The sequence below is a fragment of the Talpa europaea genome (genome assembly GCF_964194135.1).
Source record: "Talpa europaea genome assembly, chromosome: 9".
Taxonomy (NCBI): domain Eukaryota; kingdom Metazoa; phylum Chordata; class Mammalia; order Eulipotyphla; family Talpidae; genus Talpa; species Talpa europaea.
Genome location: NC_140076.1, coordinates 8,084,301 through 8,097,936, shown reverse-complemented (window position 1 = coordinate 8,097,936; position 13,636 = coordinate 8,084,301). Strand labels below are relative to the sequence as shown.

The 13,636-nt window shown below is 58.8% G+C and overlaps 1 protein-coding gene across 1 annotated transcript; it reads right to left on the bottom strand.

Annotated features, from left to right (window-relative positions):
- Positions 1-8,384: 8,384 nt before the first annotated feature.
- On the bottom strand, positions 8,385-11,958 carry TMEM82 (transmembrane protein 82; the record flags this gene model as incomplete). The annotated part of the gene is made up of 6 exons (XM_084244083.1): positions 8,385-8,498; positions 8,844-9,031; positions 10,359-10,776; positions 11,306-11,480; positions 11,653-11,725; positions 11,871-11,958. 6 exons carry the CDS (start codon positions 11,956-11,958, stop codon positions 8,385-8,387), a joined length of 1,056 nt encoding a protein of 351 aa, XP_084100209.1.
- Positions 11,959-13,636: the final 1,678 nt, after the last annotated feature.

Here is a 13,636-nt window from a genome sequence, read left to right as displayed (position 1 = left end):
CCATGGTCACCTCAGGCCCCTCCCACCCCTGAGCTGGGGCCGGGAGGAAGAAGAGTCTTCTGGGGCAGGCCTTGGAGCAGGATGGGCCGCCCAGTCCCTGGAGGCCTGGGGAACATTGCTGGGGAAAGGAATCTGGGTCTGATTCCGAGGCAGACAGATTGTTCTCTTGATTAAAGCCGCAGTGGAGAGGCGCTGGACCCAGCGCCATCTGTGGGGGGCCAGGGAGGGTCTGGCTCTCCCCTGGGGCCCAAAACTAGACTTGCCCTGCCCAGGATGGGGCTATACCCAAGGGGCTCATGCTCCGGGGCCGGTGAGGGGGCTGCCTGCTCCCCAAGCCCTCCTGCTCCTCCTCCCCCAGCTTCCCTAAATCCCTCACCCACTTTGTCACCCCTTTTTTGCATTTGATGCCCACACTCACTGGACAATAACCAGCCATGACAGCAGCCGCCATTTCTAGGGGCTTCCTATGGGCCGGGCCTTGGCCTAAGACCTTCCCCGGGAGCCGGGGCTGATTATTCTGGCGTCACAGACAAGAGACCGAGGCCCCAAGAAGTTCAAGTCACACAAGGGGCAAGTGGCAGAGCTGGATTCAGACGCAGACCAAGAGGTGTCCAGGGGCCCATGGCCACGCCACCCTCATAGATGCCAAGATAGGGGGCAAGAGTTCTCGAAGGCTCTACTGGGCAGAGGGAGACTAGAACTCAGGGCTGCCTGAGCCCAGGTCAGGCCCATTCCTGCTCGGCCGCCATGGGGCAGTAGCGCTGGCCTCCCCACCCTCTCCCCGAGGAAGAAGGAGGGACCTGCAGACCGCCAGGGATGGGAAGGCCTGAAGGAGGAAGGTGCCCTTGGTCTTTTTCAAATGCTTTGTGACAGATGCTTACTTTAAACAGATAAAAGCGAGATTGCCATTCCCCACCTCCATGATGTCCCCAAGCCACCTCATTGCACCCCTGGATGGGACCACGAGACAACAAATCATCAATTTGGGGTCTTGTTCAGGCCACACTGACACTGTCTAGGACCCAGGCCTTGCACATATGCTCTGCGTTAAGGCTAGCTTTGGGGGTGGTTAAGGGGAACGTGGGGAACAGCTGTCACCACTCACCTGTCATCCGCACACCTGGCCACCTATTCCACCTCTGCTGCTGCTCCCAGGTGGAGGACAGCGTCCTGTCCAAGGGTCTCCTGCACCAGCCCAGGTGTCGGTGTCACCTCGCAGGTGCCAAACTTCCTGCAATGGAAACCCAGGAAGTGTACCCAGTGAGAACACACGCCCTTTGTCTGCCAGCTCAGAGAACTGGCTCCCCTCCTCCAGCATGGTCAGCCTCAGACGAGCCTCAGACCAGCTTTTTTCCAAGGAAGTGAGCAAAGAGGCTCTCTCCTCTACGAGGGTTGTGGCCGAGTGCCAGAGAAGGTGTGGGAGAGAGTTTTGGGGGCAGTTGCAGGCCAGTGGGGACCTTCACTGCTGTCCAGCCTGCTGGAGAGCATGGCATCTACTGCCATCTAGGTGGCACTGATCCAACAGACACTAATTAGACACCTACTGTGTGCTAGGTATGAGCCGTGGAGCCCATAGAAATCAAATCAGGGCCTCCCTGGTAGCGCAGTGGTTAAGCGCTGGGTTGCGAAGCTGCCCGCAGCCTCTGCAGCGCCGGTTTGATCCCCGGCTGTTCCCCGGCCACCGGAGGAAGGTCCCGCCTCTCCTGCCGCCCGCTGCTCCCCTCAGCAGTGTACTTCGGTCCTTCTGCCTGCTCTGCTCCCCGCTCTGGCTCTGGTGAATTCTCTCACCCTCCTGAGCTTCTGACTGTACCCAGTGCTTGTATAAATAAATAAATAAATCTTTAAAATGATATGTTAAAAAAAAAGAAATCAAATCAGACATAATCAGTGTGTGTCCCTATGGAACTTACAAGGAAGGGAGGATATTGACATGTAACGCTACTGCCAGCGTCACCACTGCCTGGCAGCCCAGATCTCGTCCATTCCAAGGTCTTCGTTGAGGATTATGTTGAGACAAGCCCCTGCAACTCACCCTCTGGGCACCTGCAATGGGGGAGGACGGGCTGGACATACATGACATTGACTAGGACCTAAGGATTGGGAGCTGGACCCCTGCCGTGTATTCCTCTGGGTGTGTAACTGCCTAAAATCATACATCGAGGTGAGGGATGGGGCGCATCTCTTAGCAAACAGCCTCAGAAGCGCTGAGCCTCCCAGCCCTGCTTCTGTCCCTGCTCCTCCTTCTATCCTCCAATCTGCCTGCTTGGAGTCACGTCCTGAGCACCTACTGTGTGTCGGGTCCTATGCTAGGGGGGTGGGGAGCAGCAGCACAGAGAAATTGGAGTCACCCCCACACACACACTATAGCAGGGGGTGGCAGGGCCAGTGCTGATTTATAGACATGAATAACATGACACACAATTCACAATTCTAATGGGTTGGCCTGGGCAGCTCACTTCTCTCTGAACCTCAGTTTCCTCTGATATCCTGGGACTAGGGGAGGGGACCAGTACATCCCTGTGGTTTCCCTGTGGGGATGTGATGAGATGAATGTGGACAACTATGCCTGTTGCTTAGTAGGTGTTGGTGGTGAGTTCCTTTGTTCTTGCCATCACAGGGAGAAAAGAGGTTTGACAGTGGTTATTTCAATGGGATGGACAAAATGCCCAAGGTGAGGAAGAGACTCAATCCCTTTGCAGATTCCAAGGGACATCATGGCTCCTGTTTGCCTGCATCACTTTCCAGGATTCTGGTAACCAATTTCTATTTGGGGAACCTTAAATCCTCTCTTAGTGACTAGCTATAAATATTTGGAAAGAGCCATGTTTCCCCAGGCTGACAGAATGCAAGCTTGGCACCATTCTTGCCACCACTTGCATGAACACAGAGGATAGGAGAGCAAAGATGATAGAGATTTCATCACTGAAACTGCTGGATCCAGCCATGCCTGAAGTCCTCCCTCTGGACCTTTGAGCCGATGCATTATTTTTCTTTCTTTCTATTTTTTTTCAAGATATATTTATTTATGCATACAAGAACCGGGGTGTAGAGGTACGGGAGGTGAGAGGATTCACCAAAGACAGAGTGGGGAGAAGAACAGGTGGATCTTCTGAAATACACTGCTGAAGGGAGCAGTGGGAGAGGTCTGCTGTGCCATGTGGATCAGCTCCCTGGCTGAGGATTGAATTCATGCTGCAGTGGCTGGTGATAGCCTGATAGCACCAAGACTTTAACCCTCGCGCCACCTCGGTCCTTCTGCCTGCTCTGCTCCCCGCTCTGGCTCTGGTGAATTCTCTCACCCTCCCGCGCTTCTTGACTATACCCAGTGCCTGTATAAATAAATAATCTTTAAAAAATATATTAAAAAAAGAAATCTTTTAAAAATATATTAAATATAATATATTAAAATATATTAATATATTAAATATATTTTTTAAAAAAGAAATCAAATCAGACATAATCAGTGTGTGTCCCCATGGAACTTACAAGGAAATGAGGATATGAGGATATGAGGATATTGACATGTAATTTATTTATTAATGCAAGCACTGGGTACAGTCAGAAGCATGGGAGGGTGAGAGAATTCACCAGAGCCAGAGCGGGGAGCAGAGCAGGCAGAAGGACCGAGGTGGCGTGAGGGTTAAAGGAGGCCATGCATTATTTTTCTTGCCTTTTCTCCACCCAGTCAAAGCTATAGTTCTATTGTTTATTGCAGAGTCATGGTGAAGACCGGTGAGATTCCATAGGTCTGGATCACCTCTTCCTGGCAAGCTTTGTACCCCATCACCACTTTTGAGAATCTTGCCCTGAGTCCTCCAGGTACACTTAGGGGTCATTTCTACTTCATAGATATGTCCCCAGGTTGCTGGGGTTGCCCCATTGTGCCTTCCCCACCTGAGTGGCAGCTGATTGTGTCACTACTCTCTGTGTCTCCAGTGCCCAGCACAATGCTTGGCATGTAGTGGAGGCTCAGTGCAGGAGGACCTTAGGTAGTTGCACATGCAAATCGCATGCGATGTAGTAAAGGGTCGCAAGTCTTTAAAAGCTTGGGCTTTGGAGTCAGAGCTGCTAGACTTTGGATTTGGCTCCCCGACTTATTACCTTGAGTAAGTCACTTAATCGCTCAGAGTCTTGTGTTTTCTTCTGAGCAGAGAGAAGATAACAGTCAACTCTTTTTTTTTTTAAGATTTATTTTTATTTATACAAGAGCATACAAGCTGCTGGGGTGTAGGCCAGAGATGCGGGAGGTGAGAGGACTCACCAGAGACAGAGTGGGGAGCAGAACAGGCAGATCTTCTGAAATCTACTGCCAAGGGGAGCAGCGGGCGAGACGGGAGAGGTCTGCTGCGCCATGTGGGTCACCTCCAAGGCTGGGGATTGAACTCATGCTGCAGCGGCCGCGGAAAGTTTCATAGTGCAGTGTATTAACCCCTTGCGCCACCAGGGAGGCCCCAATAACAGTCAGCTCTTGACGGGTTGTTCTGAAGAACTGGGGGGAAGGGGGTGGGAATAATGCAAGAAAAATGCCCAGCACAAGGCATTTTACCGGGCAACTTACCAGGGAGTTGCCATGTGAACAGCTGTTTGTAAGTGAGGTTCCCACAAGCTTCTCTTTCTCTCCCAGGATGCGCTGGGGATGAAGATGGGGTGGGGTGGGGAGGTGGTGTCTATTCCCTTCCTCCCTGGAGATGGGCTCCTGCTTGTGCCACCTGAGTCCCTGCCTCCTTCCTGGCACCTTTGCCCAGCCGTGTCCCCTGCTCCTTCTCCTCAGAAGGCTCCCTTCTTGGCAGGCGGCGTCAGAGGCATGGTCAGCTCTGGGCTAAGTCGCCTACGGCCATCACCTTGTCCAGTCCTCTCAACAGGTGAGGAAACCGAGGCACAGAGAGTGACTTGCTCAAGGTCCTATCCCTTAAGCTTCGTTCAAACCCAGGGAGTCTTGCTCCAGGCCCCTTTACTGAACAAGCCAAGTTTGTAGGGAAATGTTCAAAACCAAGGGAAACCGGGTCTCCCCGGTGGCGCAGCGGTTGAGCGCTGGGTTGCGAAGCTGCCCGCAGCCTCTGCAGCGCCAGTTCGATCCCCGGCTGCTCCCCGGCCACCAGAGGAGGGTCCCGCATGGCGCGCAGACCCCTCCTGCCGCCCGCTGCTCCCCTCAGCAGTGTACTTCGGTCCTTCTGCCTGCTCTGCTCCCCGCTCTGGCTCTGGTGAATTCTCTCACCCTCCTGAGCTTCTGACTGTACCCAGTGCATGTATAAAAAACAAACAAACAAATAAATAAATAAAAACATGCCTCTATAAAAAAAAAAACCAACAAAAAAACAAAACCAAGGGAAACCAACCGAGCCGTGTCACAGCCCTGTGGCCCCTCCCTAGGCTGCCCCCCAGAGGTGGCTGTGGCAACAGCATCCTTGATTCCCCTGCTGGTCCAGGGGCCTGAGTGGCCTGTGGCCGGGCTGTTGGCTCCCACGGCCAGGTTACCGGCTTAGACAATCAGCACAGGCCCATGGCCCCACTTGAGCGGGAAGCGTGGAGTGGGACCATGGAGGAAACTTGAGGCTCAGCAGGCTGGCAGCAGAGAGGTGAGGGGGTGGGAGGTGTCCTTGAGCCAGGCCTCGCTGGTCAGAGTCCCTTCAGAGAACAGAGAGGAGGAATCTCGTGTCACTCAGTCTGGAGGGTCCCTAAGCCTGCCCCAAGCTGTTTACAAAGCTAAGGCCCTGTTTGCTCACAGGCCCCAGCCCTCCTTGAGCCCTCACTGGAATCTTCACTCCCAGCAGCATCTACCTAACACCTCACACCTCTCAAGGCCTGGCTCATGCAGGGGCCCTCCCAGCCTGCAGAACCTCAAGCCTCTTTGGCCCCCCTCCCTGCTTCCACTCCCTCCTCTGGAGACTGTGCTGATTTGCTCAGCACCCCCACCCCGAGACCCTGTTCACTAAACATAACATGGCCTAGACCGGCCACGGCCCCCAGCTGGCCTCCCCATTTGTCTCTCAGCCGGAGGCGGGCTTCCTGTGGAGTTAATGAAGCACAAGCTGAGCCTGTCTGCCCCTTGCATGGCCTGTGCCTGTCCCTTGCATGGCCTGTGAGGGCTGGGGCTGCTGGGAGCTACAGAATGTTCAAGGAGGGAAGCAGAGCCAGGCTCTACTCAGGAAACATTTCCCATTGGGCTCCTGGCAAACTGCTGGAGGCCAGAGCAAGAATGGACCCAGGTCTCCAGGGCCCCAGTGATTTGTTTGTTGTGCTTTCCTTTCTCATCCTAAATAAATGTTTCCTAAATGGGGCCCCTTGACATTGGATTTGCCCTGCTCTTTCTCCTTCCAGTTCATTCTCCACAACGCAGCCAGCAGCATCTGTCCCCGCAGGCCCGGGACTGCCCTGTGGCTCCCCACTGCTCCCGAGGCTGCCTCCAGCGGCATCTCCCACCACTGTGCCCTTCGCCCCTCTGCTCCGGCCTTAAGGAGGCTGACGACATGGCTGGCTTCACGGCACCCCACTTGTCCCCAGACTCCTCCTCAACCTTCAGGATTCGGGTTCGGCAACGCTTCCTCAGTGAGGACCCCAAACCCCAGATCACATCACAGGCACCTCACACCAGACCTTCCATAGGGCTGACAGCCCCTGCACGGGGTGCCTTAATCTGCCCCTAAGACACCCCGCATTTCTCATTCACATCACACGGCTGTTCAGGCCGAAAATCTAAGAACCCCTATACTGCCCTCCCTCCTTCCTTCCTTTCTCTCAAACCTGTACCTAATTGATCAGGAAATCCCATCAACTCTTCAGAACAAGCCCAGAATCCAACCAGTTTTGGCCACTCCCTGGCCGGGGCTCAAACCCAGGCCGCGGAGGTGACAGCGCTGAGACTCAACCCCCAGGGGAGGCGCCCACAGCTTTGCTTTTCCTGACAGAACTCGTTGCCTGCGTGGACTTTCAGTGATGACTGGTGTGTGGGTGAAGGGGGGAGGAAGGCAGGGCACCCAGAAAAGCCAGAATGAGTGTTGAGGAGGTTGGGGGGGGCTCACCCCAATTCTAGCCACCCCAGAAGTCACCGTCCCCAGTAGGCGGTGGGGGGGGTGGCTCTGGTGTCCCTCCCCTTGGGCAGGGCTGGGAGAACAAGTCCCAGCCTCGTGCCTGTGCCCCCGACGACACTGGTCCCGTTTCCTCTGCCCGCTGGACTTCAGGCCTGCTTCTTTGTGTGGCATGGAGAGTTGCTCGCCGCCTTGCCGAGAGTGAGCTCATTTTTATGCCCTTGTCAGGCTTTTCACAAAAATAAATTGCTAGATAAGAAAAGAATCCCATTCCCGCCCACGTGGCCCCATTTTTGTTTGGAAAACGGTCCCAGTGCCCATAAAAAGGAAAGGACCAGTGAGTCCAGCACCTCCCCAGCCCCGTCCCCAGGTCCAAGAAGTGGGGGGACGGGAGCCCGGAGCACGTTCCAGCAAAAACAACGGGCTGGGGTTGGAACCCGATGCCCAGTCTGGGTCTGAGGAGGGGCTGGCCCTGTGCCCACCCAGCTGGGCCGCTTCCTCCCAGACAGGGTGAGTTTCCTGTCCAGAGCACACCGAGCACGCTGCTGGGTGGGGGGCCTGGGCCGGCACCGGGAGGAAGGTATCCGCAGGCGTTTCCCCACCTCAGCCCCCAGGGTGAAGAGGCCCCTCTCAGGAGTCATTGACCAGAGGTCGGGCTCAAGCTGTCTCTTAGGTGGCCATTCCTGATGGGTTGAGTCAAAACTACCTGCTCAGCCTTGGTCCAGCTGCCCCTGCATCCGTGGTGGGCCCCAGGGTGTCTCTGGCAGCCCTGGCCTGCCCTGAGGCAGTGGCCTTCTGTGGCTGCAGCACGAGTTTGATCCCCGGCCAGGGAGCTACCCACATGGCGCAGCAGACCTCTCCTGTCTCCCACTGCTCCCCTCAGCAGTGTGTTTCAGTCAGTCTGCCTGTTCTGCTCCCCACTCTCTCTGGTGAATCCTCTCACCCCCTGCACCTCTGGCCCACACCCCAGTTCTTGAATGCATAAATAAATAAATCTTAAAAAAAAAGAAAAAGCCTCCTTCCCTCTGTGAGTTCATGGTTCTGAGCACAGATTGAAAATAATTTTTATTGTTCATGGAGAGGGCAGGGGAGGCCGGGACAGGGGAAGCCGTTCTGAGCAGGTAGTTCTCTCCCCATCCCTCTGCCCTCCTAGCAAGGTAGGCTCAGGGTCTCTATCCATGGGCTGCCCTGAGGAAAAGAGATTACCCAGCAGCCTTCAGGTGCCCTACCCTTCCCGAGGGCCCCCAGCCAGGTGGGGGGCCAGCCCTGCCACTCCATTTTCAGGCAGTATCCTGGAGTTCAGTCCTCCAAGTGATCCCAGGTGGGCTGAGACAGATGGCAAGTCCTTGTGAAGGCAGGTCAGGATGGGGCTGCTTTCTGGGGCTTGGCAGATGCTGAGGGCTGGGCCTGGGCCGGTGCTGAGGGCTGGGACTGGCTTGAAACAGATGCTGCAGGCCTCTGGTATGGAAAATCCTGAGGGAAGGCAGGGAAGAAAGGATGTAGAACACCACTCAATGCCCCATGCCCTGGGGGGAGGGAGTCTCAGGCCTCCAATCTTCTGGGAACTTGTTCCCATTTGAGGCCTCTGGAGCACAGGATCAAGTGAGTATGAATGGGATGGGGGTGCCCCTCAGCCTCCCTGCTGCTAGTGACCCTAGGTGTAGTGGGGACAAAGGGTAACAGCAATTGGGAGAGGGGATTCCAGCTCCCATTAGCCCCCCGGCCCCCACCAGAGAGGATGTCCCGGCCTGTGGAGGCTCCCAGGGTTGTCTGGGACAGGGCTTCAGTGTCTGGGGGACCATGTGGAGGTGTGCCCACCTGTGTCTGGCAGAGGTCGATCAGGGTGCGGGCGCCCACCAGGCACCAGAGCTCGCCCAGGAGGGAGATAGAAATACCGAGGAGGTCCAGCCAGCTGCCCACCGTCAGCAGCAGCACAAAGAGGCCACCCATACGCACCAGCACCGTCTGGACCTGGCCTTGCATCCCGGGGTGCAGTTGCTGCGCCTCTGTGAAGAGTGGGGGCCTGTCACCACCTGCCCACCACATCCAAGTCCCCACCTGCCCCTCCTCCCCTGGCTCCTCCTGCATCAGGACCCAGCACTGCCAGCTGCCCCTTGTGTCCTGACTTCCCGCACCCCGCTTTGAGCCATCAGGCAGCCCCATGGCCCTTTCGGTGGCCTGGATTCCCAGCCGAGCCCTCCCGCCGCTCCCACTGAGCTCCTCGGCCCAGCAGCCTCGGTGTCTGGTGGCGACCTCACCACTGGGCTCCCGGCCTCTGCTCGTGGCCATCTAAACACAGCAACAACACGTAACCATTCCTCCGCTTACGATCCTCCCAGGACTGGCCACTGCGGATCCAAACGCCCTACCTGGCCTTCCCAGGCCCCATCACCTGCTGTCTAACCTCATCCCCTCGCCGACACGCTCCCCTTGCTCAGTCCTCCCTGGCCACCTCGGATTTCCTGTTCCTCTAGCACAGCCCAGCTCATTTCCACCTCAGGGTCTTTGCACCTACCGGCTCTTTGCCTGACCGCCCTTCCTCATCCCTCCTCCTTTACCCCAGCCCCACCCTGCAGCCAGCTGAGGCGGCTCTTGCTAAAGGCCAGACCAGACTAGGTCACTCTCCCCTCCTTATACCCTGTATCAGCTTCTCACTGCCCCGCCTGGCTGACAAGTGCCCCTCCGAACCTCTTCCCAAGCCCCTTCCCAAGGACACTCGACTTTGCTCAGTTGTTTGACACCGTTACGCGCTCTCTCACCTTTGGTTTTGGCATTCATGGTTCCCTCTTTCCAAATCTTCTCCTCCCCCCTCACCTCAGTCAGGGCTACCTCTTATTTCCTTCAAGGCCCAATGCAGGGCCTCCCCTGGTGGCGCAGCGGTTGACCGCTGGGCTGCGAAGCTGCCCACAGCCTCTGCAGCGCCGGTTCGATCCCCGGCCGCTGGGTGAGGGTCCCGCATGCGCACAGACCTCTCCTGCCGCCCGCTGCTCCCCTCAGCAGTGCGCTTCGGTCCTTCTGCCTGCTCTGCTCCCCGCTCTGGCTCTGGTGAATTCTCTCACCCTCCCGCGCTTCTGACTGTACCCAGTGCATGTATAAATAAATAAATAAATCTTAAAAAAAAAAAAAAGCCCAATGCAGGCCTCTCTTCAGAGTTCCTACCACACACCACGCCCTTTTCCAAGCCGCCCGGCCAGTGACCTTGCCATGGTGCTTGGGGCTCGGGGTGCTCCAGCTCAGTGGGCGGGTGGGCCTGGCCGTGCTGGGCGGCTTGCAGTGGGCTGTGAGTGCCCAGGGGTGAGCCACCCGCTGGCTGTGCCTGCCCGCGGCCCTCACCCTGCATGTAGATGACCAGCAGGGTGTAGCAGATGGTGAGCGGCGTCCAGAAGCGCACGGCCTCCGAGGTGGTCAGGAAGTCCCGGTTGATGAGGGCCACAGCCGCCAGGTCACCCACGACGAAGGCCATGGCCAGGGCACGGCCCAGCAGCCGGAGCAGGTCATCGCCACCGGCCAGCAGGCCCAGGCAGACCCCGCAGTAGTGCTGGCTGCTGTGCAGCTCGTAGAGGCGGCAGACGTGGTGGCGCAGGCGCCGGGCACCTGTGCTGAGCAGCGCGGCCAGCAGGAGCCCCAGCAGCAGGTTGAAAGTGCTGTGCGGGGCGCCCTCCTGCAGGAAGCTCAGGCCGCAGGTCAGTCCGCAGCCCAGGGAGAACTGGCACAGCAGGTAGAGCTGCAGCCTCTCAGTGCCCCGGGAGCCCTGGGGGAAGGTGGCAGAAGGGGCAAGATGACGGGGTCTCGGGCCTCCCCCCCACAGGGACCCAAGAGGACTGTCAGGTGATGGGAGCTCTGGTCTATGGGGGCTGGAGCCTGAAGAAAACTTGGGGCTCCTTCCCGGAGAGGGATCGCCCTAACGCACCTGTGCTCTTGGCTCCATTATGAGGTGGGACCCATCTGCTTGGGGGTGCGGGGGCTCAGAGGCCGACTCCACCTCGCTCTGTTCCTGCCTGAAGTCCCAGCACAGTGTGACCCCCCAGTTTGTGAGGCTGAGATGATGCAGGTGGCCGGCACCTGGAGGCTTGTACCCCAGAGCTGTTTCTAGCAACTTCTTGGGACTCCACTGAGTGGACACTTGGCTTTGGCCATCAAAACCCACGGAAGCCATCTGCACACTGACCTCGCCCTCTTACAGGAGGGCGTGCTGACGAGCCAGGGCTGCTGTGAGGGGCCCGGCTCCCGAGTGCTGGGTGGAGGTGAGGACCCCGGCCAGGGACACCCCGGCCTCTCACCTTGTCCAGGGAGAGCAGCGTGGAGACCGCCCTGAGGGAGAACTCCAGCGCCACCAGGGCAGCCACCCGGGCCCCCACTACAGTCAGAATCAGGGCCAGCCCCGCCAGGTGCACCGTCTCCAGGGAGGCCCACTGGGCCCGCAGTCGCTCCTTTTCCAGCCGCCTTTTTGGGTTGCTGTGGGGGCAAGAGTGGGTGTGGGCAGAGGAGCAACCTGGGCCCTAGGGGTGTCCCAGGGACCCCATCACACTCTGAAGGGAGGGCTGGTCTCCTCCTCTCAGAGGCCCGGTCGCAGCCGTGGTCCAGTCTGACAAGGGGCCAGGAGTGGGCAGGGGTGGTGGGCACTTACTTGGCACAGCCCACGAAGAAGTAGACCTTCAGGAGGCTGTTGAGAACGGACACTCCACAGGCCCCAATGAGGCCTGAGGGGTAGAAGGGAGGGCAGATGCGAGTGGTAGGGTTAGGAGGGAGCGGCCAGTGCCGGGAGCCCCAAGGGGTGGGGTCCACCCTCGGCCCAGAGCATGAGAGGGGTGGGGCTGATGCAGGGTTGGGGGGGGTGGTGCTCACCTTGCAGGAGGGAGTCCAGGAGGCTGGAGCCCCACTGGAGGGCGGGGAGGCTGGGGACCCAGGAGGGGAGGGACGGCAGGGAGAACATGGCTGCCGGGATCCAGCCCCAGCCTCCAGCCGGGTCCACATGGGAGAGACGAACGTCACCGGGCAAAGGTGTCCGAGGAGGGGAGGGGAGGGGCTCGGAGGGGTCAAAAGACCAGGGGAAGGGAGGGAAGCCATGGGCCTTAGCCCGTCCCCTGCAGGGTAAGGGGCACTGGGAGCCAATCGCTGCCTGGCACTCCCACGGCGCAGTGGGCGAAGCAGCCTCTGGACTGGCGTCTGCTCTCTGTCCCAGCCAAAGTCTGGGGCCGGCTTTTCTCACCGTCCCCTGGGACTTGCCACGCACCTTCCTGAGGCCCCAAGCCGCCTGCCATCTGTTGTCCCCCACCCTGAGGTCAGGCTCTGCTCTCAGCCTAAGGCCTGGAAGGGGCTCTGTCAGCCCCCCATGCCTGACGTAGGCGCTGCACTCGGGCGGGGCTGATGGGAGGGTGTCCAGGCTCCTCTCAGGCCTGGGTGCAGCGGCCTCAACCACGCTGTCCACTAGGTGGCAGGCCTGGCCTGGGCAGGGCAGGTAGGGCTGCTGGGCCCCGATTCTGGAGAGAGGGAGCCAAGGTGGGGAGACGGAGACTGTCAGCAGAGGGGAGTCACTGAAGTAAACCAAGTAGAAAGCTTTATTGGAGTGTGCGGTGGGGGTGCCCCGGGCAGCAGCTCTTCGGGCACGGAGTGTGGAGAGAAGGTGGTTCTGGAGCCCCGGGGTCCTCCTCAGGTCAGTGTGGGCCTCGGAGGAGTGCGGCTGCCGCTTGGGGTGAAGATGAGGCCATCCTGGGGGTTGAGGACACCCGGCTCTGCTCCTCCCCTGGGGCGAGTCCCTCCCTGAGTCTCATGTAAACAAGGGGCCTCTCAAGAGGGGAGCACGGTGGAGAGGATGGGCCGCTGGCCCACAGGCCCTCCGTGGACGTTACGGGCTGACCCATGGCCCCGCACACGCTCAAATATGGACGCGCTGCCCCCTCCCCAGCTCCGGAGGTGCTGTGTGTGCAGGCAGGGTCTTTCAGGAGGTCCCGTCGTTCACGCGCGGTCACTGGGGGTTGGAATCCAATATGCCCGGTGTCCGGGTAAGCTTAGGACACGGATATCAGAGGGACGACCCCGGGGGGTGCAGGGAGAAGCCCGGGAGAGAGGTCTCCAAAGAAACCAGCCCTGTGACACGGTGGCCTCGGCCATCTCGCCCGCAGCACTAGGAGGGGGGCTTTCGGCCATCAGAGCCGCCCCGCTGGCGGGACTTGATATCACAGCAGCCCAGCAGCCTAACGCGGCGGCGACCACCTCACGGGGCACCCCAGCTGCCGCCCCTCATCCACCCTCAGATGGACAGAGACCCCTCAGGCCACTCCAGCCGCCGGGGCCTGGCGCGGAGGTGACCTTGCCAAGGGCACAGGTCGGCGTGGGTTGCCTTGTGTTCCAGTCTTGGCCCTGGCGCTGCAAGGCTGGGGGTTTTGGTGGAAGATGCAACCCCCTCCGGAGCCTCAGCGTCCCCATCAGTAGAGGGGGTTTCATGCTGGGCTCGCCGCGCTGGAGGGCCAGGCCTGGAGCGGTCATCCTAACGATGAGTCGGGCTCTGGGGTGAAGTGACCCAGGACAGAGAGGGAAGAACACTTTCTCGAGACGAGAGCCGGCGGTCATTCAGGGCAGATGCTCGGGCTCTGGGAGCCGTGGCTGATGAA